The sequence below is a fragment of the Heterodontus francisci genome, chromosome 2 (genome assembly GCF_036365525.1).
Source record: "Heterodontus francisci isolate sHetFra1 chromosome 2, sHetFra1.hap1, whole genome shotgun sequence".
NCBI lineage: Eukaryota > Metazoa > Chordata > Chondrichthyes > Heterodontiformes > Heterodontidae > Heterodontus > Heterodontus francisci.
The window spans coordinates 32,132,907-32,152,417 of NC_090372.1; the positions used below are offsets into that span (position 1 = coordinate 32,132,907).

General features: G+C 41.5%; 1 protein-coding gene across 6 annotated transcripts in view; it reads left to right on the forward strand.

Moving 5' to 3' along the window:
• Positions 1-19,511, forward strand: part of elmo1 (engulfment and cell motility 1 (ced-12 homolog, C. elegans)) — a 321,507-nt gene that overhangs the window by 159,586 nt on the left and 142,410 nt on the right. For all 6 annotated transcript variants that reach the window (XM_068056594.1, XM_068056610.1, XM_068056619.1 and 3 more), the window contains 3 exons: positions 4,727-4,777; positions 11,398-11,520; positions 17,076-17,204. In XM_068056594.1, the coding sequence (XP_067912695.1) occupies positions 4,727-4,777; positions 11,398-11,520; positions 17,076-17,204 (303 nt within the window). The remainder of the gene's footprint in view (positions 1-4,726; positions 4,778-11,397; positions 11,521-17,075; positions 17,205-19,511) is intronic.

A 19,511-nucleotide genomic window follows, 5' to 3' on the forward strand; every position in this document is an offset into this window, starting at 1 on the left:
AAGTGCAGTGTATACAAAAATGTCAGGCAGGTTGGAGTGCATACAATTCTGAAGGAAATTTGCCTGATTTTCCTTCCTTTGATTTATACTAATGGAATGGATTTCTTTACTTGGTGATTTTACTGGTAATCACTGGATGCAGACCCAGGAAAATCACCCCTAATATTAACCTCTCTCAACTAAGGAGGAAATAGGAAAGAAGAAAATAACAAGATTATAGCTAAGTAGATTTGAGTTGAATACTGTAAATTGGACATTTATTATATGGTTGTGTAGATGTATAATTCTGCTTCATGATGGTTCCAATCAGAGATCAGCTACTTCTCTTTTGGGGCACAATTTTTCTTAAATGGATCTTTTCTCTCTTTCCCCTTCCTTTGTCTTCTACCTCTCAAGCCATCCATGGGCAGGTAACAGGCTCCCATTCCTCAACTAATGCCACTCTCTCACACTCTGAGAAGGTGTCAGACAGTAAGTAAAACACAGTGGGAGTGGTGTTTCCGTTTTGGACGCAATTGGTGATGCAGGCACAATTTGCGCTCATTTTGAGAAGTTATTTTTTTCTCGAGTTTTCACTCACTCATATTCCTAAACACAAAGTTTGTCATGCACCAACTCTATCCAGCAGTGTTCTAAAATATAATTTAAAGAAAAATTGCTTTAAAATATTCCTTGAAATATTTACGGGTGGTAACTGTGTGCAATTTGGTTAATACAGCTGAAAATGTATTTATCACAAAAGTTAGCATTTTTAATCACAGTGTCAATCCACTACCAGTGAGTTACCTGATTTTACATTACTGAAACATATACAGAACCATTTGCTAGTTATATTGGGGTAAGTTTTAGAAACATTACATTCAAAATCTTTTAAAACATCTCTAATAGGGTGCTTGAGTCCAAAAGAACCAACTTAATGTTTAGAACCTCTTCGAAGGCCTACAAATGGATGCAGTTAGTGGAAACTCGCAATGATGATTAATTAATCCTGGTTTTTTAAACTAGCGCAGCAGATCTTGGACAGTCGATTTGTACTGAACGTAATTTGTGCTTGGAAATCCCACAATCATTTGTGGGAGTTATGCAAGAAACTTAAAAGAAAGATTAATTATTAATTTAAATAACAAGTTTAATAAGTTTTGATATAAAAACCTGCAGAGAAATGGAGCTGTGAGCCTGAGGTGAGGAAGCAACAACTCCACAGCATAGAGCTGTTTCGCGTGGACTGTTCATTTCACAATCATCAGAAAGTTGTAGGGTGTTGTCAAACTGTTGATGGCTGTGCTTCTCATTTCTTGCACTTGCTATACTTTTGTGTTACTAACAACAAGCTTCTGCCTCCTGCTTTCTTGCTGCATGCTGGCATAGCTTGATGTGGAGGGCAATGTTGGCGTCTTCGATTGTCCTCTGACAGTAAGTAATGCCTGTTCTCTTTGGCTCCATCTTAAACATAAGCTACGACTGCACTGAGATTTTACACCTGTCTCCATTTGTTTGTCCTCTTTTTGTTTCCTGTTTATATTTAATGTCACATGGTTTTGAAAGATATCAGCAGTATTTATTGTAAAGGAATATAGCTACACGAGTAGAGAAAGAATCTTGTGATTTGATTGTATGGATTGTTTTTGTTTATAATGCTGTGGTAGAAATTGTTGCAAATAACATCGGGCTTCTCTGCCCACAGTTAGTTTGCCAGCTCACCTACTGGCAGATGTTGAGGAGTAGGTCATGGTCCCACTCTCTCATCTGACCCTGGATGGCCAACAATAAAAAAAAAGCACGAGAACACAAATGCACTGGGTAGTGCAGTAATGTTACATGGTGACACACCAACACTTATTGTTATAGAGCAGGGATGGACACGGGTTTGAACTGATTCCTAATCTGAACCACTTTGAAGGGCAAGATACTGAGTGAAATTCACTGAGATCTCCCAGCAACAGCGGGAGCAAATAATGGGAGAGTCACATCTTGGTGAACCTGATACCCCCTCACATGTAGGTACCAGAGAACATGGGTATAGTCTCAAACAGTGTGTAATGTACCACCCTTTTAGCACAAAGCTGTCAGGCCAAGCAGATGAGAAAACCAGCCTAGAAATGTACTCTGATGGGAAAATAGTAACAAAAACAAGTTTTTTTTAAAGAAATGCTAATATTTCTATATATTTCTCTAGGGACAAGACTGCATAGTAAACTCGCAGAGGTGTACAGCACTAACGGTTCTTCCTTAATTTATACTCTTCTGGGAATAAACCATAATTTAATTGTTTACATTTTTAATTTCTATTTTTGCTGTTTCCCGAGTAAAAAATAAAGAACCTGTTTTGTTTGGCAAAGAAAACAATTATCTACTCCCCTTTTACATTAATCACATCACAATAAATACAAAATTTATTTTTGTTATTTATTTCTGCTTCAGTTCAGTTTGATCCAGTCCAATTTCTGAGGAAGATGTGGGGCTGAAATCTGCAATGTTATCCTTTCACAATGCTGTTTAATCAGTAACTGATTAAGCTTCATATACCAGGGTTGTATTTTTCTACTCTGAAGGCACTCAATCAATTATGAACTTCTGTGTAAATGACAACATACATTTTGCTCCTCATCAATCATAAATTAGATCAGCTAATCAAAATCAAAGCTAATGGATGCCCATGTGAACTTGTAATTAAGGGTTTTTCTTTTAAGGTCATTCTCAATAGCCTTTTCTCCATATACCACTGGTGGCCACAGTGGATGTGCCTTTGTTTGGAACTCCAGACTTTTATTGCCCATCCTAAATTATCCTGAGAGCATTTGGAGTCAACCATATAGGAGTCACATGTAGGTCAGACTGAGTAGCCTCCCTTCCATTAAGGAATTTACTGAAACATTTGGGAGATTTTTTAAAGATGTTTTAGGATTTTATTTTGTGGTGCCAGCCCAGAAATGACCAAACTTATTACCATGATGGCATTGAAACTCATGACCTCTGGGTTGCTGTGCTATCATATCCTTAAAAGGCTTAAGTTTTATCCTGTCCATCCCTCTGTAGTAGTGTTGCCTAGATTCAGCACATATTTTCTTGGCTGCGGACAGGCAAAGCCATTCTGCTTACTCCACACAAACTGATGGTAGTACTTTTCATGGCTTCTGTGAATGGAATAAGCAAATTGTAAATGCAACTCCCGCCTGCTCCCAGTTTTGACTAACCATATCCCACCTCCTAAAAAAAGTAAATGACAGGGACTAAAAATACAGGCCTTATCACCACTTACTTTTGTAATAAAAGGAGTCGTGCCCTCAATGGAGGCAAGACTACAGATCATGCTTCCAACGTGATCAGGGGAAGGAGGGAGGCAAGTTTCGCCACCAGTTGTGTCTTTTTATTTCATCCCTTCGCATTTCACTTGGGCAAGTCAGGTGTCCTTCCCCTTTAAGATGGCAGTTTCCAACCTTGTAGACTGTGACATATCTGTAAGGTGTCATCAAAAGCAAGTGTAAACAGGAAAAAAAATGGGATTACCTCAGAATGGCCCAAATAATTGGGGGATGGGGCAAAGAGCAGTGAATATTTTGCCCTGGATGGTAAACTTGAACTGTCTACACAAAGTATAATCACAGCCTCTGAACACTAAGTATGTGGTTTCAGAGCGTGTGGAAACCAGAATTCATCTTAGTCAATCCAAGAAAGTTAATCCAAATATGTCAAAATAGCTCATAAACTTGACTTGTTTTATTTTGTTTGTAAAGTTTAGAACTTTATCTACCGGATAAATTTTTTTCTCTGTGATGATTTGTCATTATATGTTTACTAATTGATTTCCTCTGGCGTTGCTTATGAATTACATTTTAAAAATCATTTCCTGTAACAACCATTGCTTGTGTCTAGTTACTCATCATTACTTCAGGCTCGACTGGTCCTAAAGCACTCGGAAGTTCAAGCATCACACTCACTACCCCTTTATACAAAATAAAACCTTTACCTTTATGAGGCTTTAACTTCATTTTCTTTGATGTCTATGCTATGCAGATTTCTTTAAAAATTATAGTTTTATTAATAAGGAGTAGAGCCACTGATCCCAGCTTTGTGAAGGGAACTGAGTTAGCTGCAGTTAGAGATAACCATCTGCCTCAGCACACCTGTCACTTGGAGTGTGACTTTTTTTATCGCACTTACCCTGCAGCATGTAGTAACTTCTCCATGCTAGTTCCCTCAGTGAAACCCGCAGCACTGAAAAACAGTAACCAACAGAAGTAAAAAATTGTTATGGTTTTTTTTAAGAGCACTGATGGGGAGACTCCCTTAAGGATAGAATAAAGGATTTTATTTCAAAAATGTTGTAAGCAGGAAATGGTGTTGAGTAGTCAACAATGTAATAACTTCTCATGTTTAGTGACAAAATGGTCTTTTAAAATGCTGAGGATGGTATGGGATGAACATACTTCAGCATTGGAACTAGGAATCCAATTTTTAGTCTTGATTTTGTGTGTTTAGAAGCTTTCAGTTGGGCACAACACACGAATTACACATTCACTGGAGCAAGAGCATGGGAAATGAGTCAGAGTCTGTATTGCCAACATTGTTTACTCCTGTATTGTAAAATATTGTTCATGCAACTTTGGATTTGCAGGTGCATTCAGAAATAAATATTTTCTTCTTTTTACAGTAATTATTACTTGTTAAAAATTATATTAAGACTTTTAATCATGGATATCTTTTATTTTCTTTTTGCTTTGCACAGGAAATAGCAAATATCTTGGCCCAGAAACAGCTGCGTTCCATTATTTTAAGTGTAAGTCTGGGGAAAGGACAAAAGCCATCATTTGTCCTATTTGTACTTGTACTATTTGTTGCATTAAAAAAAAAAAGCTTGCATTTATATAGTGTCTTTATCTTTGTGGAACATCCAAAAATGCTTCACGAAAGCATAATCAGACAAAAATTGAAACTGAGTCGAAGAAGGAAATCAAAGAGGAAGGTTTCAAGCAGTGTCTTAAAGGAAGAGAGAGAGACTGACAGATTTAGGGTGGAATTCCAAAGCTTAGGGCCGAGACTGCTGAAGGTATGGCTGCCAATGGTGGAGGATGCACAAGAGGCCAGAGTTGGAGGAATGGGGGCAAGGACTCCGACACTAAGCTAAGCTGGAAATTTTATCCTCGGGGAGGGGAGCAATTATAAGGACTCCTCTTGGCCCTCCAAAAATTCTTTAAAAAAAAGAAGAAAAGCTTAGTCTTTTTTTCTGAGTGGCCCATGCAGTCCTTTTAGCACAGCTGGTTAGGCACTCAACATTTGGTATCAATGGCGGAGAGTGCATGGTCCATGTTCTTCAGTTGGTACCTTAAAATTGTGTTGGCCTTTTGTACAAATGAAAATAACAGACAGGAAAAGACCAGCTGGTCCATCAGGTCGGTTCCCCATTCATGATTTCTGGAACATCATAACTAGACACTTCCTGTCTCCTCTCCCCACCCCATCCCAGTAGCCATATGATTTCCTGGGAGAGGTATGAGACCAGAAAAAGAACCCCAAGGATAAAACTGGGGAAAATACCTGCAAAATTCCTCTTCAACCCCCCTCAGGTTATCAAAACTAGTCCGTGAGGCTGCATTGACCATGGTCATGTTAACTATCAAATCACTTGCCTACTTCATTTGACCAGGATTAGAACATTACAAACAGGCTCCTGCTTGGTATAGGGATGGCCCATGTCACCCATGTGAAGGCTGCAACCAAAATGGCAAGATTGGGACAGCCACTGTATTGCCACCATTTTCAGAACACTGTCCTTCACTTTCTGCTTGATGGAGGCACTTAAAATTGATCTCAATAAGAGTTTAAAAATCAACTGCAGTTAGAATTGTGTTCACAGCCTAACTCAATTCAAATTTTGTCAAGGTTTAGTCAGCGGTCTATCAAAATTTATGGGGAGGAACTAATCTACATTTAAACAAAAGGATACTGTGAGCTTTCTTTTAAAATCGTGTGTAATTGGCAACTCCTTTTGGATTGAGCTGACAGTTATTTAATCTGGTATGGCCTGACAACCATTCAGGGAATTCAAATAGATTGAAGTACTTAAATCATGTTGAGTTGATTGTAACCTATAAAGCATTGGTCAGAACAGTTTAGTTCTTGCAGTTTAAACAACTACAAGAAGAAATGAATATTGCATTTATAAAACAAAATTTACAATATAGGTTGTGATCATTTATTAATTTTGTTAGAGGTGCTCCTGAGTGTAATATCAGTTGTAAATATATCAATGTATTCCATTACTGTTATTCTGGTCTATTAGGCATCCGTGATTTTCATCACTCCACCATTGTCAGCCATGCTTTCAGCTGTCTCGACCTTAAGCTCTCTAACTCACTCTTACTTTAAAAGAAACATGTTTGACGAAGCTTTTAGTCATCATTCCTAATATCGCCTTAAGTGGCTTAGTGTCAAATTTTGTTAATGTTCCTGTGAAGCATCTTGGAATGTTTTACTACATTAAAAGTTCTATATGAATGCAAGTTATTGTATGTACCCAATCATATTTTGTTCATCAGATTTGCTTGTTAAAGTCTAAAACAAGGTTTGAGGTTTTGCTCTTTGTTATCCTGGGCTAATGATCAGAAACGCTTTGAGACCAAAGGAAGTTAAGGGGTTAAAATGTAACTTCCGTGAGGGTGTAGAACGTGCGATTCCAAATAGACCACCCATTAAAATTGCATCCAATTTTCCTTTTCAGTGGCAACATCTTGGGCTAGGGGGCACAGAGGTGTAGAATCTTGAAGTTAAAGATGCTATCTCATGTAGTTTAATATCTGTATTTGATAGAGTGTGAAGAGAAAAACAGACCAGATTTATACCAGTGATAAAAGGCTGATACACTATGAAAGGATACTGATTTACTCAGAGTTTCTGCTTTGCTCTTAATAGATGAATGCACTGCTTTACAAAGGTTCTGGAAAGTGAGATTATTTTGAAAGCATGTGAATAATAATAAAGCAACAATCTTTTCCAGATTGAGGGGCTGGTAGTCCATGACCCCACAGTGATCATCTCCAACAAGAACAGAGTTCTTTTGTCCTTTTGAAGAAACAAAATAGCAATTTATTTTTCTATTTTAGACTCCTTAAGTTATATCAATACCATCATTTTTAGTCAAAAGAGCAACCTACAAAGTTTTGTGGACAAATAAAGGATGCCTCTTGGACGACCTGCCAGGAAGCACGCTAAGAGTTGGTGTGAAACAGAATCCCAGGCTTTTGACTGGATTATTCTCTTAACAATTGAAAGAAAATTCAAGCTGAAATTAAATTAACTTGGAACATATGGATGAGTCACACAGCTATTGTTCCCCCTATCTCTGTAATCCCCTTCAGCCTGACAACTCTCCGTGATCTTCCATTCTGGCCTCTTGCGATTTTAATCATTCCGGGCTGAATTTTACCAGCCCCTCGACACTTGGGTCGTGCCGGGTTGGTGGGGGGGGGGGGGGGGGAGGTGGGGGGGGGGGGGGGGAGGTGGGTGGTGGCCCGTAAAATTCTGCGGGGAGAGGCCTGCCTCGGCCCCTTACTTTGAGAAGGGCCCGCCGCATATTACCGGCGGCAGGGGACCTCGTTGCGGCCCCCCTGCGCCTTCATCTAAATATTTAAATGAACATAAATAAGATGCAAGTTAACTTACCTGCTGGCGGTGGCCATCCCACACTGATTTTATGGCTGCTGATCACAACTTGCGTGTCTTCGGAACTCTGTACGGTTTTCCGAAGTTAGACACTGGTGAGGAGGGTTGGGAATAAAATTATCAGGGCGGGAGGGGTGGGGCAGCAGGGAAAACACTTTTTATTGGCTGTGGGGATGGTGGGAAGGCATTGTAGGGTAAATGTGAGAAGGTGGGGGGTGGGGGGGGAGTTCAGGTCGAGAATATAGTTAATTTTGGAGCTATAGACCCAAAAACAAACATGGGGGTTGGCGGGGGTGGGGGGGGGGGGCGGTGCGGTGGTGGGAAAGAGCTTCCAGCTTTTATTTCATTTTTTAATTGCAATGTTAAACACTGTGCCTTTAAAAATTCAAATTTCTTCTAAGGGCTTGAAGCCCTTTAAAAATTGTGGCGGCGCTGGATGCTGTTGCCAGGGCCGTGGCGGCCACCCCCTCTCCGTTATCGGGGGCAGCATTCCGCCCCTCCATTTAAATTCGCCTCCGCGCGTAATATCACGATAAAATTCAGCCCTCCATCTTCGGTGACCATGCCTTCAGTTGCCTAGACCTAAGCTTTAGAATTCCCTCCCTAAACCTTTCTACCTCTCTTCCTTTAAGAATCTGAAATCTTGTATGTTGGGACATCTTGGGATGTTTTACTATGTTAAAGGTGCTCTATAAATGCAAGTTGTTCTAAATTTCAAAAGTACCACACAAATGCACTGACTGAGGTCAACTAGTCCTGTCCATTCTCACAAAAGTAAAATACTGCGGAAGCTGGAAATCTGAAATAAAACAGAAAATGCTGGAAATACTCATGAGGTCAGGCAGCATTTGTGGAGAGAGAAACAGAGTTAACGTTTAAGGTTGATGAATTTCTGATTTGAACTACATTTCATATTCAGCCACTGAGACAGAAGATGTTTGTTAAGCCTTCCTTAATGTTGTGATGCCGTTCAAATTGCAATTTCTTGGTAAAAGAATGTATTAAACCTGTTTATTCTGTGAGAGAGTCTGATAATGTCATGATCCATGGCAGTGTTGGAGGGTGAATGTCAGTGCAAGAAAGCTGAGTTGCACAGTATGTCAGGCCACATACTGTAGTGTTTCTTTTTATAAAGTTTAAAAGACGAAAGTTATTGTCAAATAGCCTCTACATTTATTTGAAAAGAAAATTTCTTATTAAAGAAGAGAAGTTGACAACAAAGGTGTGTAATTGGCATTTGAGTTAATGGGCCAGAATCTGCTTTGACAGGGCATCTGGCGGCATCTGCTGTTAGTTATACTTGATCCTGTACCTTTCAGCTCAAAACATTTTCACCCACAAAGTTGCTGAAAGTGCGATCCGATAACAAGGAGGGAAACAAGGCATCTGAAAACTGAGTGAACAGGGCAACCAATAGGTTCCCTTTCTAAAGAGATTTAATGAATGGGAAACAAACAGTGGAAGGACTGAGAAGGCGGTTCAAAGGGAGTGAATTCAAAGTTAAATCAGGTACAGAAAGATATAGAAGGAGGAATAAAGAGGGAAAAATTGGATTGAGAGCGAGAGAGAAGTAAGACAAAAATGTAATTTAAAATTTGGCGCTTTAAAAATCTTACTGAAAAATTCAAAGCTTGAAGGAATGAGACTCCACACTTGTAATAGTTAACTTTCAGTGCCAGAGAGATTGTTTGGCAGGAATGATAACACATTGTTAAACATACTTCGGCTTGTAATTACCAATCCTAAATGTCCGCAGCAGGTTTAGTTTGTATCTACTGCGTAAATACAATGCATGTCAATGGTGTGACGCGCAGCAGGATACCAATTTTGTGAAGCTAATGATGGAACAGCACAACCTGGATAGCAACCTTTGGATATTCGCTTTAACCGTTCATCCACCCCTCGCCTGAAGTTGCTGTACCACGTAGCCATAAATAATGGCAAATGCCATCAGCCTTACCATTATTTTGAAAACAAATTCTGGCTAGTAATAATTTTCACCCAACTGACCAGCTCATCTCAGATTAAATCTATCTACCAACCCTTTTGTACAAAAATATCTTCAAATAAATAGAATGTTTTGAACATTTAGGGAGAAACCTACATGAGAAAATTAAAATTGTCCAATTTAACACTCAGTTTACTCAGCAAACTCTGGAGTTGAAAATCCCAAATATTTGTTGGTCTCTCATCATCTAGCTTCTATCACTTGATGCACTTGTGTGCTCCATTTCCTTTTAGAGCATTTCGAAAGAAGAAAATATCTTTTTCTTGTATTCTGACAATACTGATTCGTGCTCTGGAAACATTCCATGGCCTCACCATGAGTCTAAACAGTTTTGGATTAAAGGAAAGGACAATACTTGCATTTATGAAGTGCCTTTCAGGACCTCAGGATATCCCAAAACACTCTACAATCAATGTCACTGGCTTAGTAAAGCCCAGGCTAATTCTCTGGGGACAGGGGTTCACATCCCATCATGGCAGATGGTGAAATTTAAATTCAATTAATAAATATGGAATTTTACGGGTGGCACAGTGGTTAGCACCGCAGCCTCACAGCTCCAGCGACCTGGGTTCAGTTCTAGGTACTGCCTGTGCAGAGTTTGCAAGTTCTCCCTGTGACTGTGTGGGTTTCCGCCAGGTGCTCCGGTTTCCTCCCACAGCCAAAGACTTGCAGGTTGATAGGTAAATTGGCCATTGTAAATTGCCCCTAGTGTAGGTAGGTGGTAGGAGAATTGAGGGAAGGTGGGGATGTGGTAGGGAATATGGGATTAATGTAGGATTAGTATAAATGGGTGGTTGATGGTCGGCACAGACTCGGTCGGCCAAAGGGCCTGTTTCAGTGCTGTATCTCTCTCTATGACTCTATCAATGAAGTATTATTATCAGGAAGGTACCAGATTTGATTTGGTCTGTGACGATTTAGCCAGAGCAGCAAGGGCCCTTCTCAAGGGCAATTAGGGATGGGCAATAAATTCTGTACTAGCCAGCGATGCCCACATCCCATGAATGAATTAAAAAAAAGTAGTTGGCTTCAGTGCTCTGGGACTAGGGTAGGGAAAAATCACCCAGGGTTTCTGTTCCTAGTCACTATTCAGTGACCTCTGCTGGAAAGCTCTTGTGTGTCAAGGTTGGGCTAGGTTGTGATGTTCCCTTCATTTGAACAGCCTGGCAATACTCACTGTCTAGACTTGCACGTGAAGGACACCCACTTGATTGAAATACCAGAGGGCTGATGGAGCCTACTGAACCTTAGGCAGTGAATCAGTACATCCAGGTGAAAAGGGAAGACGTGCACTGAAAAACAAATGAGTATTTTAAGAAAACAGAACTACAAGCACAGTATATACACAAAAATAAAAGCAAAATACTGCGGATGCTGGAAATCTGAAATAAAAACAAGAAATGCTGGAAGTACTCAGCAGGTCTGGCAGCATCTGTGTAGAGAGAAGCAGAGTTAATGTTTCAGGTCAGTGACCCTTCTTCGGAACAGTTCCGAAGAAGGGTCACTGACCTGAAACATTAACTCTGCTTCTCTCTACACAGATGCTGCCAGACCTGCTGAGTATTTCCAGCATTTCTTGTTTTTATTTCAGTATATACACAAATCTTGCCGTATGTTGGCTGAGGTGCTTTTTCTTGCCCACATGCATTGCTCATTCGTGGTAGTGTAGACAAGGATGGATTATGAATGGACTGCTGATTTTTTATTAATGGAAATTCTTTCTCTAACAGCATGTTATTCGCGGAAACCGAACAATTCAGACTGAAATGGCTCATCAGCTGTATGTCCTCCAAGTATTAACTTTTAATCTTCTGGAAGACCGGATGATGACTAAAATGGATCCACAGGATCAAGTGAGTATTTTTTTTCTCTGCGTTTACATTAATACGATAGATCTGCAAGATGGTTATACCCCAGCATTGTTTCACTCAGTGCCAGCCAGAGCTGTGTTTGGAAGCCTCCTCATTGCCCCAGTGGCTATTTGCTGCTCATAGTCTTGTTCCACTGACTGCAGCAAATGGTTTGGAATTCAATTAGTTCCTGCAGCCTTCAAATACAGGGATTGTTAAAATTGCTTATTCTTGGGATGGATGCATTGCTGGCCTATATTTATTCCCCATTTCTAGTTGTCTTGAGAAGGTGGTGGTGATGGGCGGCACAGTGGCGCAGTGGTTAGCACCGCAGCCTCACAGCTCCAGCGACCCGGGTTCAATTCTGGGTACTGCCTGTGTGGAGTTTGCAAGTTCTCCCTGTGTCTGCATGGGTTTTCGCCGGGTGCTCCGGTTTCCTCCCACAGCCAAAGACTTGCAGGTTGATAGGTAAATTGACCATTATAAATTACCCCTAGTATAGGTAGGTGGTAGGGGAATATAGGGAAGGTGAGGATGTGGTAGGGAATATGGGATTAATGTAGGCTTAGTATAAATGGGTGGTTGATGGTCGTGCACAGACTCGGTCGGCCAAAGGGCCTGTTTCAGTGCTGTATCTCTAAATAAATAAATATTGAGCTGCCAGTCCTGCCCCTCCCTCAACCATGTCTCTGTGGGCTGCTGCCTTGAACCACTGAGTAGCTTGCTAGGCTACTTTAGAGCACAGTTAAGAGTCTACCGTGTTGGTGTGGACCTGGAGTTGTATTTAGACTAGACCGGGTAAGGACAGCAGGTTTTCTTCCCTAGTTGTTTGTGAGCCAGTTGACATTTTACAACAATCCAACAGCTTCACTTCTACTGATACCAGGTTTTACTTATTTCCAGATTTTATTTTTAACTGAATTTACGCTGTCCTAGATTTGAATTTGCATTTCTCTGGATTATTAGTCCAGGCCTCTGCACTACTAATTGCAGTAACATAACTACTGCATTACTTGTACCCCTCGTGGCACCGGACATAAAGCCATTAACTTTTAGTGATATTATTGGGCAATTTTGCACACAGAAATAAATAGTGTTGCAAAATGAGGTGTGAATTGGGGGTATAGTCAGGTGGGATCTCAGTTATTTGGGCTGTGTAGTGAAAACTATATTGAATAAAGGATAACCCATGTTGTACATGGCTTGGGTATGCTTATTGCTGTATGAATTACATAGAATTTACAGCACAGAAACAGGTCATCCTGCCCAGCTGCTCTATGCTGATGTTTATGCTGTGCACAAGCCGCCTCCCACCCTACTTCATCTAACTGTATGAGTGTATTGTTCTCGTCTTTTCTGCCTCGTGTACTTATTAAACTTTCCCTTAAAGCCATCTATGCTATGGGGAGAGGAAGAATGAATTGTTTCACTTCCTAGCTCTCAATTTCATAAGCACAAAATATATATGCCAATTCTCCAGTAAAGAAGATAGCCAAGATTTTTTTTGAAGCTCTGTCATAATCGAGACTAGCGTGGCAAGTGGATGAAATTTTTCACACTACGCCTCAGTCTGTCAGTCTGAATAAAGACTTGGAATGGTGGAGTGTTCACTGAATAAGTGAGCTTGGTTTGACCTAGGAATGTGGGAGCAATCCCTTGCTATGCTGCTGCATGCCTTGGCTATCTTGCTGGGAAGTTTGAATTAGGAGACCAACATGAGTTCAGAAGCAGCAAAGAAGTATCTGAATACCTTAATTGTTTGAGGAGAATGAAGGAAAAACTTATTCCTGGTGTCAGAGGACAGAGTTATGAGGAAAGTTTGGGAAAACCTAGGCTCTACAGTCTTGAAAGGAGGTGCGTAAGAGGGGATCTTCTATATCATGGATACTAAATAAGATTGCAAAGCATTGGTCCAAATTGAAACCTGACTGCAGGACAAAGAGATATGAGTGCAGACTAGAAAAACCTCAGAATTGACGCCAGGCAGTACTTCTTCATGCAAAAAGTAATGAATAACCGGAATGATCTTGTGAAAAAGCTGGAATTATGCAAGAGGAAGTTAGATGCTATGATGAAGAAACTGTAGTTTTCTATCAAAGAATGAGTCTGATGACCCAAAGGCCTCTCTCATCTGTGTTTGTCTTTGTGAATAATTAGCTGTAAAATTTTTTTGGCTTGGACTGAGCACGTGTTTGGCCAGTTCTGAAAGCCTTATGTTGTTGTTGGCTCTGAGATCCCCCTTCAAATTCCACACAGTAGGGAGTGATGACAAAGCTATAATTGGATTGAGTGCTCAGATAATGATGAGGACGACTGGAATGGGTTTTGTGAGTATTGTATGCTGAATAGCAGTCTCCTGTAATACCCTCCTCCTATTGATTATTACTTGTAATGCATACTTGCCATTTTAGTTCATTTCAGTAGGTTTGCTGAACCTGCTGGTTTTTGTAGCGTTCAGGGAGGCAGTGGCGTAGTGGTATTGTCACTGGACTGGTAACACAGAGACCCAGGGTATTGCTCTGGGGACATGGATTTGAATCTAATCACAGCAAAAGGTGGAATTTGAACTCAATTAATAAAAATCTGGAATTAAAAAGCTAGTCTAATGATGGTCATGAAACCATTGTCGATTGTTGTAAAAAACAATCTGGTTCACTAATGTCCTTCAGGGAAGGAAATCTGCTGTCCATACCTGGTCTGGCCTACACGTGACTCCAGACCCACAATAATGTGGTTAACTCTTACATACCTTCTGAAATGGCCGAGCAAGCTACTCAGTTGTATCTAACTGCTACGAAGTCAATAAAAAAAGAATGAAACCGGACGAACCACCCGGCATTGACCTAGGCACCGGAAACGACAACGGCAAACCAGCCCTGTCGACCCTGCAAAGTCCTCCTTACTAACATCTGGGGGCTTGTGCCAAAGTTAGGAGAGCTGTCCCACAGACTAGTCAAGCAACAGCCTGACATAGTCATACTCACAGAATCATACCTTACAGACAATGTCCCAGACACTGCCATCACCATCCCTGGGTATGTCCTGTCCCACCGGCAGGACAAACCCGCAGAGGTGGCGGCACAGTGGTATACAATCGGGAGGGAGTTGTCCTTGGAGTCCTCAACGTCGACTCCAGACCCCAAGAAGTCTTATGGCATCAGGCCAAACATAGGCAAGGAAATCTCCTGCTGATTACCACCTACTGCTCTCCCTCAGCTGATGAGTCAATACTCCTCCATGTTGAACACCACTTGGAGGAAGCACTGAGAGTGGCAAGGGCACAGAATGTACTCTGGGTGGGGGACTTCAATGTCCATCACCAAGAGTGGCTCGGTAGCACAACTACTGACCGAGCTGGCTGAGTCCTAAAGAACATAGCTGCTAGACTCAGTATGCGGCAGGTAGTGAGGGAACCAACACGAGGGAAAAACATACTTGACCTCATCCTCACTAATTTGCCTGCTGCAGATGCATCTGTCCATGACAGTATTGGTAAGAGTGATCCCTGCGCAGTCCTTGTGGAGATGAAGTCCCGCCTTCACGTTTAGGACACCCTCCATCGTGTTGTGTGGCACTACCACCGTGCTAAATGGGATTGATTCGAACAGATCTAGCAATACAAAACTGGACATCCATGAGGCACTGTGGGCCATCAGCAGCAGCAGAATTGTACTCAACCACAATCTGTAACCTCATGACCTGGCATATCCCCCACTCTACCATTACCATCAAGCCAGGAGACCAACCCTGGTTCAATGAAGAGTGCAGGAGGGCATGCCAGGAGCAACACCAGGCATACCTCAAAATGAGGTGTCAGCCTGGTGAAGATACAATACAGGACAACTTGCGTGCCAAACAGTGTAAGCAGCATGCGATAGACAGCGCTAAGCGATCCCATAACCAATGGATCAGATCTAAGCTCTGCAGTCCTGCCACATCCAGCCGTGAATGGTGGTGGAAAATTAAACAACTAATTGGAGGAGGTGGCTCCACAAATATCCCCATCCTCAATGATGGGGGAACCCAGCACATCAGTGTGAAAGATAAGGCTGAAGCATTTGCAACAATCTTCAGCCAGAAGTGCCGAGTTGATGATCCATCTCGGGCTCCTCCTGAAGTCCCCAGCATCACAGATGCCAGACTTTAGCCAGTTCGATTCACTCCGCGTGATATGGGCGGCACAGTGGCGCAGTGGTTAGCACCGCAGCCTCACAGCTCCAGCGACCCGGGTTCAATTCTGGGTACTGCCTGTGTGGAGTTTGCAAGTTCTCCCTGTGTTTGCGTGGGTTTCCTCCGGGTGCTCCGGTTTCCTCCCACATGCCAAAGACTTGCAGGTTGATAGGTAAATTGGCCATTATAAATTGCCCCTAGTATAGGTAGGTGGTAGGGAAATATAGGGACAGGTGGGGATGTGGTAGGAATATGGAATTAGTGTAGGATTAGTATAAATGGGTGGTTGATGGTCAGCACAGATTCGGTGGTCCGAAGGGCCTGTTTCAGTGCTGTATCTCTAAACATATCAAGAAACGATTGAAGGCACTGAATACTGCAAAGGCTATGGGCATTGCAGAAAATATCTCTGGCAGAGGGCTGCCACAGGCTTCGATGCCGGGAAGGCCCGGCCCGATATTGCTGGCGGTAGTGAGGCCTCGTGGCGGCTGCCCCGTCGCTCGGTGACGAAAGTCAAATTTACATATTTAAATAAATTTAAATGAAGGAATTAATTACCTGCTCACCTCGCCTTCCATCCTGCTGCGATACTGGTCCTGTGGCTGGTACTCCAGTGCCTTTGGATCCCCGTCCGGAGATCCGAGGTGGAACACTGGTGGGGAGGGTAGAGCAGGTAGGTTTTTCTATGCGGGAGAGGGTGGAGTGGTGTCAGACTCATATGATTGGTGTAGGGGATGGTGGGAAGAGGTACAGTGCACAGATTGTGAACTAGGAGTTGGGGGGGGGGGGGTGGGGAGAACGGGAAAGGTCAGGTGCATAAGGTAAGTATTTTTGGGGGGGAGAGGGCAAGGAATGAATTCTGTGGTTATTGGGGGGTTGGGAGAGGGGCTAGAAACATTTATTTAATTTGTTTCAAATCAATTTTAAATCACTATATCTTTAAATATTGAAATTGAAATGTAGTGCTCGAAGCTCTTTAAAAATGGCATCAGCGCCTGTGCAAAGGCCTCTGACGCCATTGCCCGGATCGCCGCGCTGAATATCATGGCGGCTCTGTGACGTGTGGTCCATACGGGCGGACCGCCATTGTTCACGTTGGCGGTAATGTAAAATGCAGCCCAGGGAGTTAGGTTGGTACTAGATCTTGGTAATGTTGATGCATGGTTGATGGAAACCAGCTTTTGTTTTTTTTTAGATTTGTTGACTTTCTGTAGCATAATGACAGTCAATTTTGCAGCACTCAGAGAAAGGTACTGAAGGTAATAGGTAAACCCGCAGAGTTATGTTGCAGAGAAATATTCTTCGACTGATTGCGCAGGTAATCTTGACCCCATTACACTCATTCGGTTCTTTTTCATTAATGGTCTGCATCTTGCTTCCTTTTACAGTCCCAAAGGGATATCATATTTGAGTTGCGCAGGATTGCGTTTGATTCTGAATTGGAACCCAGCAACAGCGGCAGTATTGAGAAGCGAAAGTCCATGTACACCAGAGATTATAAAAAGTTGGGCTTTATTGTAAGTATGTTCACCTACTGAGAAAACACTCCAAAGGTGGAAACTACTGGGTTGTTTTAAGAGGCTGGAGTTTTTGAGAGTTGTTTCTCCTCCATCTCGAATTGCTCTGTTCAGCATTCTCTTCTTACTGAATCTAGAATCAAGATTCTGCAAATTGGAAAAGTTCCCAGTATTTAAAGGGGAATTGGCCACATCGCTAAAGCCAGTTAATTCATTAAATTATTCATTTTTGTTCTCCTCCCACGTCAGGCAGCATCTGGAGGGAAATAAACAGAGTTGATATTTCAGGTCAATGACCTTTCATTAGAACTGGAAAAATTTGGAGATGTAACAGGTTTTAACCAAGTAATGAGGTACATAGTTGGAATATTTAATTTAATTTGCATTAACTCTTGCCATGCTACATCTCTAACATTTTTCCGGTTCTGACGACTGGTCATCGACCTGAAATGTTAAGTCTGTTTCTCTCTCTGTAGATGCTGCCAGAACTGCTGAGTACTTCCAACATTTTATGTTTTTATTTCAGATTTCCAGGATCCACAGAATTTTGCTTTTGTTCAAGAGCTATGCCAGGTTGATTCATCCCATCTGTAACACTGGCAGTCCAGTTTTGGCTGAATGAGATTGCTGATCCATGTCATGGTGACAGTTAATAATAATGCAATTTAAATTGAAATTTTAAAATAAAATTTTCCTGGAGTAATAAGATTCCAACTATGTGGCCCTGTGAAACTTTGGATTCTAGGCAATTATCACTAAAGCTAAGAATACCATATTAATTCAGATTCATGTCCATAAATAAATTAGTCCTATTTATTTATAATTGTAAGGTACATTTTTTTTCCATTCTGCATATATTTCTATATGTCCTTTTGTGGCTGCGTGCAATTGTTTTCTGTACTGGCTGTTTTAATTTTTCTTAATTGTGTCTCAGTATTCACTATGTTGATTGTTTTAACTGCTTTGTATACATATTTTTAATAATCCATATCAGCAAATTACTATTAATTTAAATTTCGCGATTGAATGGCCCTTTCAGTTTTCCACAGGCACATTTTGATCATGGATGCAAATCAAAGACGAACCCATTGGTAACGCATTAATGTCCAGCTGCTTTTGTGACATATATGGGGTTCTGAGAAGATTATTTTTATGCTGGGCCAAAGCTCCTGGAGACTGATGAGTATCCAGAATTGGCATAATGGCTGTAGCCTAAAGGCATTTTTTTCAGTGTCTCACTTGTAGAGAGAAACTAACAGTTCTCTGTGTCGTGCTGTGTGTAGCTGTCTGTTTCTTTTCACACAAAGCTTGTTCAGTGGATGACCTACATTTCTCAGTTGCTTTTGTTTCTTCGATCAGCTCTGTGTTTGTTTTGTTTTAACCTCTGCCTGTTCAAATGTGAGATCAACTAAAAGCACCTATAAAATTACATTGGACATAATGTCTGGTGGTAGGAAAGGGGAAATTTTATTTGTCTTTTTTGTTCTTTTCCCATCTTTCTATCCTCCTGAAGGTGAGGACTCTTGCTGCAGTGCAGTTTCATAGATGCAGGGACCACTACAGTGTCTCACCCTAGTGGCCCATTCATGATATGTGAACCTGGGCATTGAGTCATGGCAGGGTAGGGATATTAAGAACAGAAGTTGGACCATTCTGAGTGTTCTAACATGAAGGGTATTGCAACGAAATGAAATCTTTTTCTCATGCTGACTCTCACCAAGGTCACTGTACTGCAATCATGAGCAGGGTAAAGCGATTCATGGAAAAAGATGAACAAAACAGTTAAAAATTCATTCAATACCGCTATAGTAAGAGAAAAGTCAGAAGAGAGGCAAAAACTATTTGCATATGGGGTTGAAACTGAATACAGCATTGTAAATGTTCCAAAAGATTGCCCGGATTTTGCTGTCTGTGGTGAAGGAATGGCACTCGCTGTTCACCTCACTGACAGCTGCCCACAGAGTATTCTTGGGCTTCTCAGCATAGATTTGCACTAGTTTGCCCTCTGATCCAGTGCTATTTCACTCTTGTGCCTAACTTCTCTGCCATGATGCTAAATCCTAGTTTTATGTGACTATGAATGGGACACAATATCTCCACCCATCTTCTTCTTTGGCCTCCTTGTCTCGACAGACAATGGGTAAGCGCCTGGAGGTGGTCAGTGGTTTGTGAAGCAGCGCCTGGAGTGGCTGTAAAGGCCAATTCTAGAGTGACAGACTCTTCCACAGGTGCTGCAGATAAAATTCGTTGTCGGGGCTGTTACACAGTTGGCTCTCTCCTTGCGCTTCTGTCTTTTTTCCTGCCAAC